This window comes from Pinus tabuliformis, chromosome 5_1 (genome assembly GCF_031772625.1).
Source record: "Pinus tabuliformis cultivar Carrire ecotype Pingquan chromosome 5_1, CPIR1, whole genome shotgun sequence".
Lineage (NCBI taxonomy): Eukaryota > Viridiplantae > Streptophyta > Pinopsida > Pinales > Pinaceae > Pinus > Pinus tabuliformis.
This window is the reverse complement of record NC_142305.1, coordinates 688,115,833-688,138,650: the sequence shown is the minus strand read 5'-3', so window position 1 is coordinate 688,138,650 and position 22,818 is coordinate 688,115,833. Positions and strand designations below refer to the sequence as shown.

General features: G+C 40.0%; 1 protein-coding gene across 2 annotated transcripts in view; it reads right to left on the bottom strand.

Annotated features, from left to right (window-relative positions):
- The window catches only part of EMB2654 (Tetratricopeptide repeat (TPR)-like superfamily protein), a 487,353-nt gene that overhangs the window by 318,731 nt on the left and 145,804 nt on the right, over nt 1-22,818 (bottom strand). For both annotated transcript variants that reach the window (XM_089432755.1, XM_089432756.1), the window contains exons 4-6: nt 9,165-10,274; nt 8,950-9,055; nt 8,650-8,854 (exon numbers count right to left, since the gene is read on the bottom strand). In XM_089432755.1, coding sequence (XP_089288881.1) covers nt 8,650-8,854; nt 8,950-9,055; nt 9,165-10,274 — 1,421 coding nt within the window. The remainder of the gene's footprint in view (nt 1-8,649; nt 8,855-8,949; nt 9,056-9,164; nt 10,275-22,818) is intronic.

Below are 22,818 nucleotides of genomic sequence, written 5' to 3'. Positions count from 1 at the left end.
GTCGTTGGGCCTTTGAGGAGGCCTAATGAAGTCCAAGGGGTGCCATGATGTAGAGTGAACTCCCAACATAGTGGACAATGGGTTGGCCCCTTCTTTTCCAAGCAAGAACCTGTGGTGCTCCCAAATGGGTGTGGGGGGCACAAGGACATCCTTATGGGACTCCAAGTGGATCAAAAATGCATGTAAACCATCTGTAAGGGCTAGGATGGTGATGTAAACCCTCCCTTTGTAGCGGAAGACATCCTCTAGACCTTGGAACATTTGCCAAGTGTATGGCGAAAGTGTGGAGCCAACTAAACATGGTGAACTAGGTGCATCATCCTCATCCAAAAGGTGGAACACGAGCAATCAATTATCGGTGTTGGAAATCCATGAAGTAATATTTTCTATGGTGGAGGCCCATGGCACTCAACACTCACTCTACAAGTGTCAATGTAACCCTTTGGAGGGCTAAGACTTTGTATAAGGAGACCAAGCCCCAAATGAAGACCCACCTGCAATCCTGCATAAGATCCAATATGTCCCCTTGCCCTCCAATACAACAAGTCATTAGAATACTCAAGTAATAAAGCTTACAAGTCATGGGATCAATGGGGCACTTCATGGTGGCATGCCCTTCCATAGTGGGCTTTGGCATGTACAAGTGTCTCCAAGCTCAATAGGGGGTTAACCAAGGACCCTATTAGGTGGTTTCAACCTCTAAAGGGGGTGACATGTCCATGGTACATCCTTTAAGTGGTAGGTGGCAAATGATATAATAATGGAATGGAGTGGGGATCAGGGGAATCATCTAAACCACATGTCAAGGTTCATGGGTAGCTATAATAAGGGAAGCCCACACCTGGGTATGTGAGTGTAGGAGGGAGCAAATCGTGGTACATGAGTTACCCTGGCCTTTGTTTTTCCACCCTTCTTCATATGCCTTTTGCCTTTTATTGATTTTTCTTCATAACTGCTCAAGGCTCCAGGGGATGAGAGCATGATGTGTAATATGTAGCAGTGGATACCCCCTTAAGGTGGGGCGGTTCATCACCCACCAAGGGTTGGGACAATCATGGGTTCCTTAATGATAGAGGGGGCTCATCTAGGGCCCATAGGAACCAGGGTGATGGCCATGGATAAGGGGTAGAGCTCGTATTTTAGTGCGCTAAATTTATATGTCCTGACCATCTTTTCCATTTTGTGGTACATTTTCTGTTAAGAGTGGCCAACTTATGCGTTTTCATTTCTTTTTAGTTGCATCAACCTCTGGGGCATCGTTCCAAGCTCGACCCAAGGTGTGGACAGGGGGACAGGGAGGCTAACCCTATGTGGACCCGGTGGACACATGTGGACCCAGATGGGAAAATAGATGAATGGGCTAAAATGAGTGGAATGGGAGTGATGTAGGCTATATCGAGAAGTGGGACGATGCAACCAAAATCGAGATTTCCCATGTAATGCCAACACAAAAGCCAAATGGTCAGTAAAGGAGATCCCACAGGACTAGGATATAAGGGTAACCATGACATCGGACAATGGAGACAAGAATACAAGCCTAACCCTCTCTTTCTGTCAAATCCCCCCCACCAATCCATGCCCAAAAGTGACCATGAAAAGTAAACAAAATTACTCAACCAAACCAATGAAAATTCATACCTTTGGGGTCAAGAGGCCCACCTTCAAACATACATTCATAACAGATGAGCGAGGGACCACATGGTTGGCTCAGGCGGCGGAGAAAATGGCACATTGAGCTATTTGGGGGCTACAAGGGGCTGCTAGCTACCTGCTGAGGACCATCTAGGAGAAAAATTCTCTCCTATATACACTACCCACAAGTGGTGGGTAATAGAACCCAAGGAAATTAATATTTTATTCTAATTTGTCATTGAGTGGTAAATAGGTGTTTCTTGAAGAACAAAAAAGACCCCCAAGACACTTAGACAAGAGCTATAAATATAGGCCAAAAGAGAGGCCTAGTCACACAATGAGGTGGACTTCATGTGTGGAGTGAAAGCCCTAAAGGGGGTTGAGTTCTGCCTAAGAAGAATAGTAGGAAACAGGAAAGGTTGGTTAGTCTAGACAGCTAGGAGAGGTCGACATTCTGCAACTAAGGAGGGTCATAGAAGGGGCTGAAGTTTAGCAAGCAAAGGCCGCAGCCAAGAGGTGTTGGTTGAATTTCTGTGAGACTGTTTGGGGAGGGTCGAGTGCCTAGAAGGAAGGTCAAGCACAGACAAGGAGGTCAAGAGCCTTAACCCTAAAGAACAAGGTTGGATGAGGGAGGTCGAGAGCCTCAGAACTATTTAGGGTCTACCTAGAGGAGCCGCAGATCTGAGCCGTGGGTATGTTCATTGTTCTAGGAGCAGTCGAGGGTTGGAAGGACTCTATGAAGGTGAGTCGAGGGAAAATTTGGTCCTAAGGAAGGTGCCTAAGGGTTTGCTGACCTAGTTAGGCCTAGTCAAAGGTAAGGTAGGCCTAGTTAAGGGTTGAATATAAGTGTTGTAGCAGGCCGAGGGAAGAAGATGGGTCAGAACAACTTGTTAGGGCAGACAAAGGAGATTGCAAGTAGGTCGAGACCAGTGTTACTTGGGAGCGGGAGCGAGAGCGGGGAGCGGGCGCGAAAACAAGAGCGGGAGCGACATTTTCAGAAGCTCCCGGTTTGGGAGCGAATCCCGGAGCGTTTTCTATATAATATATATATTTTTTATATTTTGATATATATATGTCAACAAAAACATGTAGAATAATGAATTAGATATAAAAAAACATAAAAAGACATAGATTGAACCATACAACAACAATCATCTAGAAGTTATAATCTTCAACAACCACGTCCACAAGTTAGTAACATAGTAACATACAACATATTGAGTCTCATGATTCATCAATCTTAAAGTTTCAAGCTTTCAAAATTCAATATACAACATTTATCATCATTGATCACCAAAGTTGTACTTGTAAGCTAAGTGTAACCATTACAACAAATAATATCTAACATGAAATGAAATGTTATAAAATGAAATGAAATGAAACAACTTTCAACTTTCATGAAGCATCATATTCATAATTCATTACTAATGAGTTATAATTGCCAACTTCAAACTTAAATTGTCATATATTGTTTAAAAAAATATCATAATAAATATGAAAGAGTCAATAGTTATAGAAGCTACTAGAAACTAGAAAAGAGAAGTAAATCTATTATCTATTTCTTATGCTTGGGCCTCTTGCCACCACGAGAAATGTCTAATTTTTTAGTCTTGTTGGAAAATCAGGATCTTTGTCATTACCTCTATATCTGTATAGGGATCTTTGTCATTAATATCACCCTCTAAGCATTAACATAAGATAGAACAAGCATAGCATGTCAGGTCAAGATTTTGTTTGAGTGATGCGTACATTTTTAGGAGGGTCATGATAGAGGAGTTCGACAACCAATGTCACTAACATCAAGGTACATAGAGGGATTGGTGCTCTTGATTAAATACGAGTTTCATACCCTAATACATGACAAAATTCAATGGAAACATTGCAATCCCCCAATCCTGAAATCTTGAAAAACTGATAAATCTACTGGATTTTGAATGAAATCTAAAATTCTACTTTCTCCATATGAAATCCAATGAGGCCGGAACCACTCTCAAACATCCTGAGTCATTTCATGGTAATGTTAAAAATTTAAGTAAAAGGATGAAAATGAATATTAAGGAGAATGTCACTTTTACTTTAAGAATTTAACATTACCATGAATAGCATATCAATACTAGGGCCTAGACTTGATCATTAAGCTGCCCCACTCAAAAATTATTTGTTTCTTTCAAAAAAAAATTGCATTTCAAACATTACTACAAAAAAAAAATTGCAAAAAAGGCAAAACGCTCCTAAAAAGGCAGGGAGTGAAAAAAATTTTAGGGAGCACACTCCCGACCTACTCCCACCCGGAGCGCGGATTGGGAGTGGGATCGAGAGGGGGGAGGCGCTCCCCCGCAACACTGCTCGAGACGTACAGGAGGACAATTGGGGGATAGAAAGTGCCCAGATCATCTAGACAAAGGACAAGTAGATTCTGCCTAGGGCTGCCAGGTGGGCAACTAAGATAAGTGAAGTGCTTGGCCTAAAGGTTCAGTGACAAAAGAATTTTGTAGCAGCCAAAAGGCAGGGGCTATAGCAAGGATAGCAAGCTGGCATGAGGAATGTGGCCTAAAAGGAGCAAGCCCAAGTAAGTCAAATCTTGCCTATTATACTAATTGTGATTTGTAGGTGAAGGACAACCATTTGTAATTCTATTGGGCAAATGAGGGCCTAATGGACTAGGCCTCAGCCTTAGGATTACAATCAAAGGACATATTGTGTACTATAGCATTGTATCAGGGTTTGTAAATGGCCATGATCCCTGGTACATGAGCCCTATGGCTTTCTTATTGGTGGACTAATAAAGAACGTGATTAGGGCCAAAACTACTATGTATTGTTATTGATCTGTTTGTTGTTATATTTGGTTGTGCAAAGTTGTTTTTGGTTGGGCATCTTTAGTGTGTTTGTGTTCCTAGCTAGGGAATAGACCAAACCTAGGGTGCATGCAAATTTCAATACACTCAAATCAATTCATCATTAAAATATTCAAAACCTACTTGGGTTCCCATCCTAGGATAATGGCCCAACTGAGGAAATACATGCACAATATTGGATTTGATCCAACTGATCAAGCCCTCCTTAGCTAATCTAAATCACCTTGCTACCTCCCTTCCTCAAACCCAACACACTAGAGTATTATACTCCTCACTGAGATGCCTTGTTGTTGTATGGTGTGTCTTCTCCCTCTCCTTAACCTTGCTTTTATAACTTTTCATTGAGTTAAATCCCTAACCCTAATCTCCAAAGTGATTGATCGTCGAGATTAGAACTCGCCTCACTTGAGTTCAAGGGTTGAGATTAAAACATAACTAAAGTAGATACTTTACTTTTTCTCTAATGTTTCTTTAGCTCAATAATCCAACATAACAATTATGTGATTTTCCTAAGTTAAAATTTAGGGTAAGTTACAAATGCAACTTGCTCACACTAAAGCAAGTGTCTAAGGAGACTTTGGTGACTTCTGGAAGCCTAGACAATTAGACCTACATAAAAGTGCATGCTCGAACTACAAACATCAACATTTTTGGCGTTGGTTGGTATGGTTTTGATAACATTAATTGGCACACATGTTGTGGTCACCCTATGTTTACCAAAAAAATGTTATGAAGAGCTAAATTCCTGGTAACTTTCTTCCTCTTTTTAAAAGTACTTATACAAGGGTCATTTCCCTCTTATATATCTTTGTGTTAATAGCTGGAAATGTAATGTTGTATCATTCATTTTAATTTGAGTTTGTTACCATATTCACATCGTCCATTGATAAACACATCTTCATGCCTGTTTTAGTGGATTTACTCATTAAGGTTTTGAGTTTGTTACCATATTCACATCGTCCGTTGATAAACATCACCTTCATGCATGTTTTAGATGATTTACTCATTAAGGTTCCGAGTTTGTTACCATATTCACATCGTCCATTGATAAACACACCTTCATGCATGTTTTAGTGGATTTACTCATTAAGGTTCCTCCTATTGAGAAATCTAGGGCATAGTAACTAAGTGATTTCTCTTTTGTTAGTAACTACTTGTGAGTGCTTTTTACTTCTTTAGATTAGGATCTTCTTTTACTTAAGCTATTAGTGTTCTTCTTCATCAAATAGCTACCAATGCATAAACCATAAAGAGACAAGAGACACAAAATATAGGCTATCAGCCAGGGCCAAAACCTATCACTCTTTGAGAGGAAAACCCGAACAAATTCTTCTTATAGAGATTCCAATTGACGAATACCAAGACCATGACCCTTGACCTATCTGCCACTCAAAGACCAAGCCACAAACCTTCCTTGATGAGATCCTTCTTGAAACAACCTTGTAGCACTTTCCTCCTTCTATAGTCAACGCAAGTCAAACTGTTTGTACTTCTGGAATTTTCGGTCTCTTCCACAGATCTGCAACTCTCGTCCTATCAGTACCCCTGCAATTTACACGTGTGGGCTATTTGGAGATAACTCTCTTCTTCGCTTGACTAGGAGACTTAATCTTGTGACTTCAGCTAGCATGTATGCTGGTATGAAGACCACCTTCTTGACTTCTTTGCTGACTGTGTAAACCCTACTGCAGAGCCCTTAATATCAGTCACACGTGTGAGTACAAATAACCAAAAACAGTGCCAAACTAGTTCGTATTTCCTTCCTTCTTCCCACGCTGGATGAGAGGCTACTAATTCTCTTTCTCGCACTTTCTGTTGTACTTCAGACCCAAGACTGAAAATCTGTGTCTAGAATGGAATCCGAGCTGCCAATAAATAGTTGTTTCCCAGCATAATGAGCCAACATGAGTGCAGGTGAGCCGACATGTCCATTAAGTAGGTTATATACTCCATTTTGTAGCCGACTTCAAGGAGAGGTTTTGTGCTTGGTCTTGGAGGGCTTACATACTTATTAAATGACTCATACAAGATGTAACATGCCCAAGAAGGGTCCTTCATACATGACATTGACTCAATTTGACTTTATGACCAATCCTAAGGACTCACAATGGGAGTCATACTAAAAATAAATTTCTTGCTCATGAAACCCATGAGACAAGCATTACAATAATAATTTTATTTTTCTTCTTTTCATCAATTACATAAAATCACAATTACACGTCATTGTGAAGACCGAACCTAGTTACTTTTCAACACCTCCAAAAGTCAATTTTTTCATTGGAGGACAGCAAGATAGGGTTGATGTAGCTTGTTCATTTAAGTTTCATTCTCTCCTTATCCCATAAGAAAACAGCCCAATAAGGTCTCTCTCTATTGACTCCATTTTCCCTAGAAAGGATTGGCACTAGTCATGGTCCACCTATCACATTATAAAAAATCTATATTTCAATTTCTGCTTTGCTAAAGCTATTTCTCCATTTCACCTTTAACAGGAATTTGCATAAGAGTTAGAAATCTTATTCGAAGGATAGCCCTTTGTAATCACATTTTACAAACACAATGTTGAAATTTTGGTATTTTTCCTGGAACTACTACACGTTGCCAGAGGAATTGTTGTCCACAAATTTTGTGATGAAAAATGTAATTGGGGGATATATTGGTTCAAGTATCATGCCTACTTGACAATCTTGAATAAGGAATTGCACTAATTCTATATTTAAACATGGGCAAAAATATCAACTCTGTGCAACTATTTATTTTAATTTAGTAGGGTTTGATGTGACCAACCACATTGCCATACCCTCATGATAGTCTTAAAAACATTGTGGAACATGACCCATCAAGATTTGATCACTTACAATGAATCAATGACTGCAGATCCCAATTGAATTCATTTTATAAATTGGTTGTCCTGCATCATGCATCAAATACAAAACAAATTGTCTATGCACACATCTTATTGTTCATGTTGCTGTTTCACAGTTGATTTGCTTTAAATTACTAACCTTAGTTTTAAAATTGTTATACTCATTTTTGAGTTGCAGTATTGTCCCTTTCTTGTCAGCTATTATTCTTAATATCTTTGATAGATGTAAATCATGTTTCTTCAGATGTCTCTCTTTTCTAGTTTTCTCAATTTTTATAGACTATTGTTAGTTTCCTGCAGCATGCCTAAATAACTTTGTATAGCTCTGAATACAAGCTCATTAGAGTTAATTTTAATATTTACGTTAAATTGTACTCGTTGAACCAAATCACTATTATTATGCACAATACACCAGTAAATATTAAGCTTTCCAGGATGTGTGCTGTGTTTATTGGTATAGAACACAAGTTTCCAATCTCACAATAATCAGAACCAATTAGTTCATGCTCTTTTGAGCCAAAACCCACCTAGACCGGCCCTTTGAACTGCTATTGGACTGATCCATCCCCAAACCAACCAGTTCTATACAGCCCACCCCATGCAGCAATTGGAAATAACCCAAAAAGGTCACCAAATAAAAGGAAAATAAGGGTCTATACCCTTCCTAAACCCTAGCATAACTCTTCATCATATAGTCCTGGAAGAAACTTAACCCTGTTCATTGTCCAACGGGCCTCCCTTTTCAAATTCTATATATTTTGAATACTTTTACTTATGTTTAATTCTCATTAACTTAAATTTCAACAATTAAGTTAAAGTGGGACCCCATTTCAAGATGTTTGGTGATAGAATCGGCCCCATTAGCCCTCACATGGAGAAAAAAGAAATTGAGGTGTTTTCCAACCTTCAGCAAACTTAACAGACCTTTTAGTGTTTCAAAATATATAGAAAACAGGACCCTACACGCCTTCCTTCCACACCCCTTGAGCCAGTCAAGTGGGTATACTGTATAATGAGAATACTTCAGATGAGCTTTGTATTCATTTGATTATAGTATGATGATTTTTGGACTCTAGAGAGCATCTAGCACCTCAATGATTATTATATATGTTCGCTCAAAACTTTAATATTATGTATCTCAAAACTTATAACTCGATATATTTTTGCTATTGGATTTACATTAATATTTTGTTTAATGTTTGAGGTCATTATTTCCCCCTTCTATTATTATCTTTTGCTTGCCCTTGTAAATGTGAAAGAATGTTGCAAGGTGAACATATAACTCAAAACTTACTTGCTGCAAGCCGCTATTATTTCAAAGTAGGTTGCCTCACTAAAAGTTATATTTTTCTCCCGCATTCTCTCTGCAACACTAAGAACTTTCTCAAACCGGCCTCCTTTATTCAATATTGACATAAGTGTTGAGTATGCAATAGTGTCTGCTTCAATATTGTTTGCTTCCATATATTCAAACAAGGAATAAGCTTTCTCCCACATTTCTGCATTGATAAATTAAGAGCCTCAGAAAAGATCAATTAAGCTTTGTCCAAATCTAGATGAATTTCCAGAGGCCATAAGCATCAAGTTCTCATACCTGCAGCGCCATAGGCATGGATCAAGGTGGTAAACGTAACAACATTAGGTGAGCAACCAAAAGTATTCATTTGACTGAATAGTAATTCAGCTTCATTAAGTAGACCCTGTACATAACCCAAGGTTATCCACTTAAGAATGCATGCTACTCAAAAGGAATCCCAGAAGACGTAACTCAAAATTCTGAAGGAGCAACTGGTTAAAATAGTGTATTACCTGTTTGGCATATGCATCAATTAGAGCTGTACAGGCTTCCACAGTCACACCAATTTGAGTGTCTAGCATCTCATCGAAGTGCTTTTGTGCTTCAACGTGACTTCTGATCTTACAAGCACCATTAATTAGAATGCTAAAAGTAACACTATCGGGTTTTACTCCCTTTTCTTTCATATTTCCATATATGCATAATGCTCTGTCATACATCCCCCCATTCATAAAGGTTGAAATGGCTGTATTGTATGCATTAACATTTAGTTGAATACCTTGAGAAACTGCTAAAGAAATAATCGAATCAATCTTCTCAGGATGACCACAGTGACCACAGGCTGCTAAAAGGATGCATATTGTAACAACATTTGGCTGAACTCTAACATGTTTCATTTCATCAAACAAGTTCACAGCCTCTTCCAGGCATCCTGCAGAACCATATGCATAAATCAAGGAATTATAAGTCACTGTATTCTGTTTCAAAGATATTTTGCTCATCAAGTCAAAGACTTCTTTAGCCTTGTCTAATTGTCTTGATCGCCCATAAGAATTGAGTAAAGATGTATATGATACAATATCAGGTCGAAAACTGCTTTCCTCAAGCAAGTTAAATGTTTCCAAGGCCTCCTTAGACATTCCCAGTGAAGCATATGCACTGATCAATGTATTGTAGGAAACAATATTGGCTTTTATGCCCTCAGCAATCATCATTTCAAATGTTGCCTTGGCATCTCTAATTTTCCCACTAGCAGCATATGCATGCATGATGGTGTTGAATGTCACTACATCTGGCTTACAATCAAGTGCATTCCTCCTCATTAAAAAGAATGTTTCAACAGCCCTATCAAACTGCTCCAGCTTGACAAGGCAACTTATGATGATATTGAAAGTGATTGTATCCAATTTAACCTTCTTTCTCTTCATAAGCTCAAAGTAAGACAATGCTTTTCCATATTGGGCTCCATTTTTAAAAGCAGATAAGACAATGTTGTGTGTTACTAAATCAGGTCCAACTCCATTATTTGTCATTCGTTTACACACCTTCAAAGCCTCTTCCCAATGACCACTAGACCCACAAGCATTTATAAGATTATTGTATGAAGATCGACTTGGAGGTACCTGCATACAATAAAAGTCATATAGCATGCCTCCCAGAGCAAGTGTAACCTTCAACACTGATTTAAAGACATTCTCACTAGTCATCTACAAGTCAAAAAAGATAAATGGTCTACTGGGAACATAGATGGCACACTGCAGGTTGGTTACAACTTATATCTGACAGTTTTATCTTTTAAGCATGAAAATGATATCCAAGTAAGCTATCAGCAACAGGCCAAAGGCAATTAAAGCTATTATGTGTCTCATAAGCTCATACAAGCTGTTACAAAGCTTCTTTTATAGTATCCAGTCAGTTAAGAGTTTTTCAATGCAACTTTCAACATACAAAGAGACATGAAACAGCAACAGGTCATAAAATAATCTCCACAATCAATGGGCTTCTAGAGCACACATACAATTCAGATATTTCCAATCTGTGTCACCAAAATTCAAGTTCAATCCAGACCCTATCTCAAAACTTGAATACAAACTTATAAAGAATGGATGATACTTTTACAAAGGGATTCTTCATTAGCCCCAAGTTGGTTATCAAGTCATATTTGGCCTTGTAATCTATTCTCATAAATGACATGTGATCAATAGATATTTTATTGTTAGAAAGCTGTGAGGTACTTTATGAAGTGGCTTGTGAATTAGGTCATTATTACCACAAAATCTAGCAGCCTAGTGCAAAGCCTCACTAGGCACTTTAGGTCTAGGGAAACAATGAGATCAGCCACCACTATCACCTTAGTGGTTGTTCTCCTATTGTTTTGTGGTTGGATATTATCCCCGCAAGGGAGGCTTCCCCAACAGGCCTTAGAGATTAAGTAACCCAAGAAACGCCAGACCAAATACCCTCTAGGAACTTGATAATTAGACACCCCCAGAAATGGATTCAATAAGCTAGGGCTTAGAGTGAAAATGAGGGAGTGAGTTCAAAGAACCTATGGCTGATTCTAAAGGGCTGAGATAAGTCCACAAGATGCTCAAATAGATTCCAAACACATGCTACCATTAATTAAACAATTGCTGTTATAAGTTAGGGTTTGAAATGAAGATACTTTATGGCAGTGAAAAAATTTTATAGCAATAATAAACACAGGATATAAATGACAATAAACAATAAAACATCAAAGGCTATTAAATAGGTAAACAAGAGAAAGGACAAAGAAAAAATTTCAATGGTTGAAATGCACAAAACAGCTAGGAAACCCTAGACGTCAGCCCTAGAATCATGGCTGTAAAATGCATAAAAGATGAAATTTCACTTATTCAACTAAATATATCAAACCCTAACCTTAGCTATATGACATTTAGAGTGTTTTATGTTATTTAAATACAGACTTTGCAAAACCCTGACCCTAGTTTAGCATAAAATAAATAAAAAATAAAAGATAAAATTTTAAATAAGATTGACACACAGTGACTAATGTCTTCAATCAGTTAGGTATATGGAGTGAAAAAGGATGAGAGCAAAGGTGGAAGACCTTGGAGGGAGAGAGGAAGAGAGAGAAGAATGTATCAATCCAATACTAGCCACTTTCACAAAGAGGAGATTAAGGTCAAGGAATGTTATTCTAAGTTTCTGTGATGGATACTTGGTGACATACCTTGCATAAGGAGATGTTAGAGCCAATCAAGATACAACATATCATGAAGACTTCATAAAAACCCTAATTCTACAACATTAGCAAAATGGAAGAAAAATACTCACAATAAATTAGCACCATTCACCGACAGCATCACTTCATCAGTCCAATGAAATTCTATCCATGCCATTTTATATTTTCCAAGACAATTCACTTCCTAGTGATCCATTGCATCCAAGAGAGAGAAAGAACTAGTGAACACTCCTTTACAAGAGAGAAATGAGTCTGTGTGACAATGATCCAAGACATTTCAACTTCCTTCTATTTACACAAAGGCAACCAAGTCAAATTTGTCTTAATTGAGACTCAAAAGCCCTAAAAACATAACTTCAAGATTTTAGAAGTCCAATAGGTAACAATCCAACCTAAAACATAGCTACCTCTATAAAAACATAACAAAAGCTTCATTTTAACTCACACATCTAAGTAGAAGGTCCTCCAAGCATGATGTCATCCTCCCTCAAGCAAGGTGCTAGAAAAGGGTCAAAGAGTGCTCCTCACCATAAACCATCTCCTCAACATCAAAGGTGCATCCTGAAGCGATATCTCTCCTCAGCATTATGTCATCATCAGTAAGCCCCACGTCATCACTCTCGGCCGTGCAAGGGAAGCGTCCTAGCCCTACAACATGATGTCATCAAGCAAAAGAGTAACATCCCTCCAAAGGGATCACAAGTCATCCTCATCATCAACAAGGTCAAGGAACAAGGAAACATCCATCAAGTAGGTGCAAGGCCAACCTGGGGGTGTCCTAGGCTCATTGGGGTACATCATTAATGCTGACATCATCCAAGTTTCTTTGTGCATTGATTCATCGTCCGAAGAGAGGGAAGGTGAAAAACATTTGTGATGAATCCATAACAAGGTGGTCAATGTTGTGAAAACAAGGTGTAGAAGTGCCATCACACTAGATTGGACGTCCTCTTCAAGGTTTTGGAGAAGTCTCAACTATCCCTCAAGAAATCATGAAATGTACTTGGGAAGTGACATCTGAAACATGCCTTCAAGATCAAGTGGCATCATCTTCATACATGAAATAACCATAAAAGTATCATAATGGACCATATTTAATGCAAAAGGCACAAAGTACTTCACACAAGCTCCAATACCATGTTAATTTTAGGTATGTTCTATGCTTAGAGCAATTTATTTCAATTTTCATAGTTAGCTCAATATCTTTTCCAAATTAGCAATCACATCAGCATTAAAGTAAACTACAGATAGAACATAAACATAAATCGCAGAAGACAAGCCAAGACAAGAGGACACAAGATGTGGCGCTAGCCAAGGACAAACCCCAATGTGGGGAAACCCTTGATCAATTCTTCTTATATGTTCTTCAATAGTTCAGCAGAGAGAGAGAGAAAGAGATAATACATTTACAACAGAAGTCAACACTTTGACTTATCTAGATAAGAGCATAGATCATCTCTAAGAAGATGATACATGAGATCAGTTGAAGACATGCTGCTTCAACTGATTCTCCAAGGTGACTCCTTCACCTATCGTTGTGCTGCATTTCGTCATCATGTTGCACCTCACGGTGCTGCACCATGCTGCACCCATCATCACCATGCTGCACCTCATCATGCTTCATTAATCATGACTGTACCCATCACTGTACTGCATTATGTGCCATTTCTGCACCATGTTACCATACTGACCTATGTGTTGGCTGCATCTTGCTTGCTTGTTGTCCCTAGCATGCTTGTTGTCCTTTGCATGCTTGATGTTGCATGCTAGCTGTAACATTGCATGCTTGATGTATTTGCTGCTAAGTACCATACAACTGTCCCAATGTTAGTTAGTTGTCCCTTGCATGCTACTCTCCTTCGAAGACAGATGCTCTGGCTGTTCCGGCAATTCCGGCAGTTCTAGCAGTTCCCGCAGTTCCGGCAGTTCCCGACAGTTCCGGCTGTTCCCGATAATTCCGGCAATTCCCAGCAGTTCCGACAATTCCGGCTTTTCCTGGCAGTTCCGGCTTTTCCAACAGTTCCTGCTATTCCTGGTAGTTCTGGCAGTTCCGGCCGTGCCCGACAGTTCCAACAGTTTCGGCAATTCCCGTTGTTCCTGGCAGTTCCCGACAGTTTCGACTATTCCCGACAGTTTCGGCAATTCCGGCTTTTCCCAGCAATTCCAACTTTTCCAGCAGTTTCAGCTATTTCCGACAATTCCGGCAATTCCGGCTGTTCCCAGCAGTTCTGACGGTTCTGATAGTTCCGACAGTTCGCTCCGGCAGTTCTGGCTATTCGCCTTTTCTCGGCAATTTCGGCTTTTCCAGCAGTTCCTAACAGTTTCAACTTTTCCTGGCAATTCCGGTTATTCCCGGCAATTCCGGCTTCTGCCCTCTAGATTAGGGCAGCGTTATCCCTTAAGATCTCTCCTCCTACTAAAACCCAAAGACAAGTAGAGAGGAAGAGATCCCAAGTGTTTTGAAATCACTTGAAGGCCACCTCTATTTATACTAAAACGTTGAGCACAAGTGGGGTTTATTTGGTTGTTGGCCGACCTTGACGAATTGTCCCATAACACAAATAAATCATATCTCCATGAATACTTATCGGAATCGGATGATCTTTAGATCAATCCTACACCTCTCGATGAGAGGGATCCAAGAAAAATATCAGCTTCCATTAATAAGATGACCCACATGGAGTTTGGCCCTAGTTTCCAAGTTTAACACTCCCTCTCAACTTGGGAGAACTCCATCCGTTGATCCATATGTTCGACTGTACTATCTCTGCCATCAGTGCCCTGCACTGCTCTGCTCTGCTGAGCTTTGCTCTGCTCTTCTCTGCTCTGCTGAACCATGAAGAAGAAGAATTGATTGAGAATGTCTCATACCATTCTCTACTGACCCAAAGTCAGTTTCATCTAAAAAGAGTGTGTCACATCACTCTTACTAACCCAAAGTCAGTTTCACTGATCCCAGATCAATGGAGGTCATCCTAGCATAGGGAGTACAGTAGATACAATGATGCGTCCATCGATAGTACTACTATGGTCCCTGTTGACCTCTACCGGTCAACTACCCATGCAGTACACCCCCCTTTTCTTTGCAAAAAGGGGCAGCACCTGATCAGTGTTTCCGTGCCATCCTGCAGTCATCAGCAGCTTGATCATTTTGATTGTAAACCCAGTCTGCATGTATGAATTGTAAATAATCTTAGCAGACATGAGTCGTGTATGTGAATTGCCTAGGTGGACCTAACTTTCTAGTGGTAATCTACGTCCCGGAAGGTTTTTCGTCTCACCAATCCATGGATCGACAAAGTTTTCCTTCAAACCTGACCCCAAAGTCGGGATGGATTTTGTCATTAGAACTTTAGGAGAATCCTAGTGTGTTGATCTGCTAGATTATAGTTGTGTCGCAGAACTGGGTGTTTTGTGAGGGTCTGTATTAAGTGGGTTTGTCCCCTTGAGATGTAAATTGTAAAAAGTCATCATGAAATGTGTCTTGAGGGTTGAAAATGTTTTAAATCCCCTCGTGAGTCCTAAGTCCTAGGTCCAAGTTGATGTTTCCAAAGGCTTAGTTCGATGATCCATTTAAAAAATGAAATAAAATAATAAAATAAATAAAAATTTAAAAAAAAATAATAAAAAATAATAAAAAATTTAAAAATTTAAAAAATGAAATAAATAAAAATAATAAAAAATTTAAAAATTTAAAAAATAAAATAAAATAATAATATTTTAAGTGAATAAATCGACGGATGAGATCAAGAGATGTCTTGATCCTCATCAACGGTCGAGATCATTTCTACATGGATCATTCAAACTAGCCGTTGGGATCATTTCCTTTATATAGGGTCTTAGGTGGTCATTTGAGATCATTGGATCTGTGTGTCTGATACTGAAGAAGCTCTCTTGTAAATCTGTTTCTGGTTAATAAAAGAAGACTTTGGGGTCCATATCTTGCTGGTGTTACTCTCTTAAAATGCTGTGAGATTGTTTCATTTTCTGCATATGTTATTTTCAGCCGTTAATAATAGCTTTTTGTAGAGTATTGTGAGCACAGGTATCTTGTTCACTTGCTGGGGTTTGGGTGCTGTTAGGGTTTCTGAAGTAATGGCAGGTATCTCCATTACTTCCTGAGATCTAGCAGTATTTTTGCCCTCTTTATTGACAGTTGTTTTGAGTTGTGCAGAAAACATCATTGAAGGAAATTTTGTGGGCGTTCGGGGAAGTTCTCGGCTGAACCAGCCAACTCCCGCAAGCATTTTGTGTTGAGCCCAGTTGGATTTGATCCTGAGTCTATCATTCGATTTATTATTTTTTAATTTGCATGAGAGATTTTCTGAAGTCCTTCACAGTGACAATCTGAAATTTCTGTTCTTTAAAATATTTCTGTTCTTATTGATGAATCTGGCTGTTAAGGGGCCAAATCTGTACATTAATCAGCTGTTTTAGGGTTTCGAATTTTTCTGATCTAGGGTTTTCAGTTTTGGTTTTATGCAGAAAGGTGATATGAACACGCTGCCCTGCAAATGCAAAATTCTGTCCTGAGAGATCATTTTAACGCAGCCACTCTCCTATCATTGTTGGTGCCTCAGACATCATACATTCAGCTATTTTCTGGTTTCAAAGTGATCGGCAAGAAAAAAATAAACGCGCCATCAGTAAACGAGTCACTGATTAATCATCTCTTCATTTTACACTTCTGATCTGAGGCCGCAAGTCTGGGCAATCATTTTACGCGGCGGTGCATTGGTTGGACAAAACGTTGGATGAAGGCATTGTGTGAAGTCGTTGCGTGAAACTGCCACTGCAAAATTTTCGTGGGCCTGCAATCACCATCGAAATTCCTTTGGCTGAATCGTACCCAGTCCCCCTTCACACAGGCGAACAGTGGCACCAAATTTTATCAGGTAGCAATCACCAATCACGCAATCGATCGCTCAGGTAATCCGAAGTCCGTGAGGCAAAACGAGCTACGGGGCAACCTTGATAACGCATTGAGACATTTCATCGGGCCAGGTAAATGCACTGTCCAGGTAAGCTTCAAACGATTTTTGTTTTCCCTATCGCACTGAAATCTTATACGTATTCAGACATCGGACTCAGTGTTTTCATTTTCGAATTTTTTCTGAGTGCCATCGCAGTTTGTCTGGTGTGTGTTTTCAAACCAATCCGCATTCTGTCCGCCGTCACCTGAAAAATTTTTCCGCGCGTTCATCTTTCTTCTTTTGTGCCTGAATCAGCGTCAACATTCGACAAGTTTCATTTTTGCTGTAGGTTTTAATGACACACGACTGCGTAGGGTTTCCAGCGTTAATCTGATTTTGGTTCCGTAGGTCTTGTGCATATCTCGTTTCATAGCATAGGTTAATCTTAGGATTTGTATAGTTTTATTTTTTTTATTTTATGTTTTAGTTTAAGTGCTGGTTACGTATTTCATTTTTAGATTTTAATTCTTTTGAAATGGTTTCATTTTATTTAATGTAGATTCATAAAGATATAAAAATAAAATAAAAAGGATTTGTTTAGACTTAGATTTTTAATTAAATTTTAATTTTGGTTTTAGTTTGGTTATAAAATAAATAAATAAAAGGGCTTTTTTTATTTACGATTAAATTTTGTTTAATTTAGTTTAGTTCTTTTTAGTTTTGACTTAGATTTTAATTTAGGATTTTATTAGGATTTATTTTATTTTTATATTTTAATTTATTTTTACTTTAAGTTTGGCTTTGTTTAGATTTTAAAATAGTTTTAAATTTTGTTATAAAAAATCAAAAAATGTTTTTGTTAGATTTTTTAATTTTAATTTAATTTTTAGTTTAGTTTAATCAAAAAAAAAATTGAAAAAATCAAAAAAAAAAAATTGTGGAAAATTTTTTTTGCCAGATTCAGTTGTTATCATGTTATATCTTTCATGCTGAGATCTAAATTTTCAAGTCGAGATGCGAAATTGATATCTGGTTAATGGTTTATGATTCGTGGTGGTTTAAAGCATTCATTTTTTTTGAAAGTTCTCAATTGCTGGATATCGTTTTCATCATTCTAAGAGCATTGTGATTTAGCTGATGATAGATGATTGCTGTTCATGGTCCTTATTTTTTATATCATTTAACAAGTAATCATCTTAACTATAATCTCTTAAGGCACTGGTCTGCTAAATTAATTAAATCTTTTTAGTGCTTATCTTAATCGTATCTCGTGTCTCCCAGCCAACTGGTCGACAGTTGGCCTCATCATCTTACAGGGACTACCCCCGTTAGCCGCGGGAGACAGGCTTAAACGGAGGGATCGGGGATCAGAGTGACAGCCCCCGGTCTGAGCGTTGTCGTGTCAATCCGCGCGACAACAGTCCCTAACCTCATTTCCCTGCTCATTGATCAGATGAGAGATATTTCCCATGAGTCCCAGACTGCATGGGTAGGATGCCTTAACAGGAGAACTAATCATCTGGTCCACAGGAGAACGAATCATCCTGCCCCACAATCACCACGGGAGAACTAATCATCCTGGCCCACAGGAGAACTAATCATCCTGTTCCACAGTTGCCACGGGAGAACTAATCATCCCGGCCCACAGGAGAACTAATCATCCTGTTCCACAGTTGCCACGGGAGAACTAATCATCTTGGCCCACAAGAGAACTAATCATCATGTTCCACAGTTGCCACGGGAGAACTAATCATCCCGGCCCACAGGAGAACTAATCATCCTATTCCACAGTTGCCACGGGAGAACTAATCATCCCGGCCCACAGGAGAACTAATCATCCTGTTCCACAGTTGCCACGGGAGAACTAATCATCCCGACCCATAGGAGAACTAATCATCTTGTTCCACAGTCGCCATGGGGTATCACAAGGGAAGGTTGAACTTGTCATCTTGTACATAGCGCACCACCAGGGGAGGGTGAGTCGCCCTGTGGTCATATGTTGCTCCAATAAGTACCCCAAGTTCCCCAAAGCTCCCAGAGCTCAATGCATGCAACATGCAGGACCCTTATAAGAAGGTCTCTCAACGACTCCAAGTCATTCGGGAAAGTCACAGATTTGACCTTTCCCGGGGCTTTGACAAAATGTCTGCGACCTATACATCAGTCTCAATGCGATGGAGCCTCCTCGCTCATCGACTTACCATATCCCAAATAAGGCAGTATCTAATGTCTATCTGCTGGAGCAATCATCGAATACAGGATTCCTCAATAATCGAATCCCCCCTCTGGTTGTCACAGAGAATCACAGTGGTATTCATCATGTGTACAAACAGCTCACTGAAGAGCTTCCACAACTAGGCAACTTCATACGAGATCATACTCATAGCTATGTATTCGATCTCGGCGGTGCTTATAGCAACCGACTTTTGCTTCCTGCTAATCCATGATATCGAAGAAGAATCCAAAGAGAAACAGCACTGAGAAGTGCTCTAGTGATCCTCCACACTTCCTGCCCAGTTAGCATTCGAATAATCATGTAGTTTCATATTTCCGGCAGTGTATCTCAATCCATGAGAGATTGTGCCACGAAGATATCTCACAAGATTCTTGGCACCAATCCAGTGAGGCTCAACAAAATATGAGCTCGCCATGCTAACTGCAAAACATATGTCCGGACAGAAGTTCACCAAGAACATCAGCGCGAATGAGTTTATGAAACTCAGATGCATTTCCCAAATCTAGTCCGACATCACTACCATATAACTTCTGAAAGTTAAGATCCTCGAGGTAGTCACAGGCTTGTAGTTTATCATTCCACATCCGGAATCCAACTCCCTCTTACTTCTGCAAGTGAGAGGGTCTTCACCTGTTTGAAATAGGTCGTCCTCAGAAGGTGCTGGTATGAGAGGTCTATCATCCACAACCTTCAAACAATGGTTTGGATCGGCTTGACTCTTAGTGAATCTCAGCTTCATCTGATAGCTATCAATCCTCTCATACTACGCCCGGGGAATTTTGCTTCAAGCCATAGAGGGCTTTCTTCCACCTGCATAAGTGAGATTCCTGATCATGAATCTCAAACCCCTCGAGTTGTTCCAAACCTGTGGACCTGCTACATGAGGGGAATGGTGCCCTTGTAAGATTTTCTTTCAGTACATCTCAGACATGTACTTTCATGCTCTTTTTGAATTCAAGGATCCCTGTCACCATCTGACTCACAGACCTCCGGTGCTATGTGTCAATGGACATGGTCCCCAGTGGACTTCCTGCAACTTGATACAACCTTGAACTCAAAAACATCTTTGAAAATTCTATTTTCAAACACGTACCTTTCCATCGATGAGTGCCACCCATGTAACCTTTGACTTCCATTGTCGAAATGGACACCTAGTTCTTCTTGTGATCAGGTACATAAAAGAGATTCTGTAAATGAATCAAGTTACCCTCATTCAATTGAGGGGTAACATTCCCTACACCCTTTCCGGGATAGGTAGCATCAGGGTATAATCCCACGATTATTTCCATCTCTACCAAATTAGAGAGTGCACCCTACTATCCAATGAAGTGCCTTGAAGCACTACAATCAATAAGCCAGATTCCCAAAGAATCTGAAGGAGAGGGCCAATACAAGATAACGCTTCTTTATCTTATTAGAAACAACATTTGATTCTTCATACCTGTGGTTCCTTACTTTCTCTGAAGAGTCGGCCGTTTCCTTGATGACCTGCATTACCTGTCATTCCTTTGATCATTGAAGATGTCCCTAGAATGATTGTTATCTTCAACAAGAGATGTGTCTCTACCATTCGGACACTCCTTTGCATAATGGCCGAACATATTGCAACCAAGCCATCTGCTTTTCCTTCCACCCTTAGATCTGGACTTCCCAATGAAGTGATCTTTAGGTAGGCCATCAGAAACTTCCACTGCGCCATTCTGATAATATTCTCTGCTTCGACTTCACCCTCGGTGAATTTGAAGAGGGATGAGGAATCCACTAATCCTTTTGTCCTTTCCCAACTGTCTTTGGTGATTGCTCTTTCACTCTTGCTTGGGCATTGTCTTCACATAAGCTTCGATACCATGTTAATTTTAGGTATGTTCTATGCTTAGAGCAATTTATTTCAATTTTCACAGTTAGCTCAATATCTTTTCCAGATTAGCAATCACATCAGCATTAAAGTAAACTGCAGATAGAACATAAACATAAATCGCAGAAGACAAGCCAAGACAAGAGGACACAAGATGTGGCGCTAGCCAGGGACAAACCCCAATGTGGGGAAACCCTTGATCAATTCTTCTTATATGTTCTTCAATAGTTCAGCACAGAGAGAGAGAGAGAGATAGTACATTCTCCAAGGTGACTCCTTCACCTATTGTTGTGCTGCATTTTGTCATCATGTTGCACCTCATCGTGCTGCACCACGCTGCACCCATTATCACTATGCTGCATCTCATCATGCTTCATTAATCATGACTGTACCCATCACTGTACTGCATTATGTGCCATTGCTACACCATGTTGCCATACTGACCTATGTGTTGGCTGCATCTTGCTTACTTGTTGTCCCTAGCATGCTTGTTGTCCTTTGCATGCTTGATGTTGCATGCTAGCTGTAACATTGCATGCTTGATGTATTCGCTGCTAAGTACCACACAACTGTCCCAATCTTAGTTAGTTGTCCCTTGCATGCTACTCTCCTTCAGAGACAGATGCTCTGGCTGTTCCAACAGTTCCCGGAAGTTCCAGCAGTTCCGACTGTTCTCAGTTGTTCCCCGCAGTTCCGGCAGTTCCCGGCAATTCCAGCAATTCCCGGCAATTCCGGCTGTTTCCGGCAATTCCCTGCAATTCTGGCTTTTCCCGGCAATCCTAACTTTTCCCGACAGTTCCGGCTATTCCCGACAGTTCTGGCAGTTCCGGCAGTTCCCGGCAGTTCTCGATAGTCCCAGCATTTCCGGCAGTTCCCGACAGTTCCGGCAGTTCCCGATAATTCCGTTTGTTCCTGGTAGTTCTGGCAATTCCAGCTATTCCCGACAGTTTCGGCAATTCCGACTTTCCCGGCAATTCCGGCTTTTCCAACAATTCCGGCTATTCCCGGCAGTTTTGGTTGTTCCCAGCAGTTCCGGCTGTCCCCGACAGTTTCGGCTATTCCTGGCAATTCCGGCGATTCTGGCTGTTCCCGGTAGTTCCGGCAGTGCCGGCAATTCTAGCTATTCCCGGCAGTTCTGCCTTTTCCTGGCAGTTCCGCCTTTTCCTGGCAGTTCCGCATTTTCCTGGCAGTTCCGCCTTTTCCTGGCAATTCCACCTTTTCCTGGCATTTCCAGCTTTTCCGGCAGTTCCGACTATTCCCGACAGTTCCGGAAGTTCCGGCTTTTCCCGGCAATTCCGGCTATTCTCTGGAGTTTCGGCCTCTACCCTTTGGATTAGGGCAGCATTATCCCTTAAGATCTCTCCTCCTACTAAAACCCAAAGACAAGTAGAGAGGAAGAGATCCCAAGTGTTTTGGAATGACTTGAAGGCCACCTCTATTTATACTAAAACATTGAGCACAAGTGGGGTTTATTCGGTTGCTGACCGACCTTGACGAATTGTCCCATAACACAAATAAATTCATATCTCCATGAATACTTATCGGAATTGGGTGATCTTTAGATCAATACTACACCTCTCGATGAGAGGGATCCAAGAAAAATATCAACTTCCATTAATAAGATGACCCACATGGATTTTGGCCCTAGTTGCCAATTTTAACATCTTCAAATGTCTTTCTAGTTGTTGAATTTAGTGTTGTGAAAATCGCGATATTATCGTGATTTTATCGTTTTATCACGAGTTTTTCAGCAGAACGAAAATATCGCGAGTTTTATTCGAAATTATCGCCGGTATTTTTTTTTGCCCCATTTTTTGGAAATTATCGCGAGTTTTTCAAATTATCGCGATTTTTTCCAAAAAATCGCAATAAAATCGGAAATTATCGCGGGCAGTCGGGGCAGTGAGGTTTTATAAGGGATGCTAAATGTTCGAAA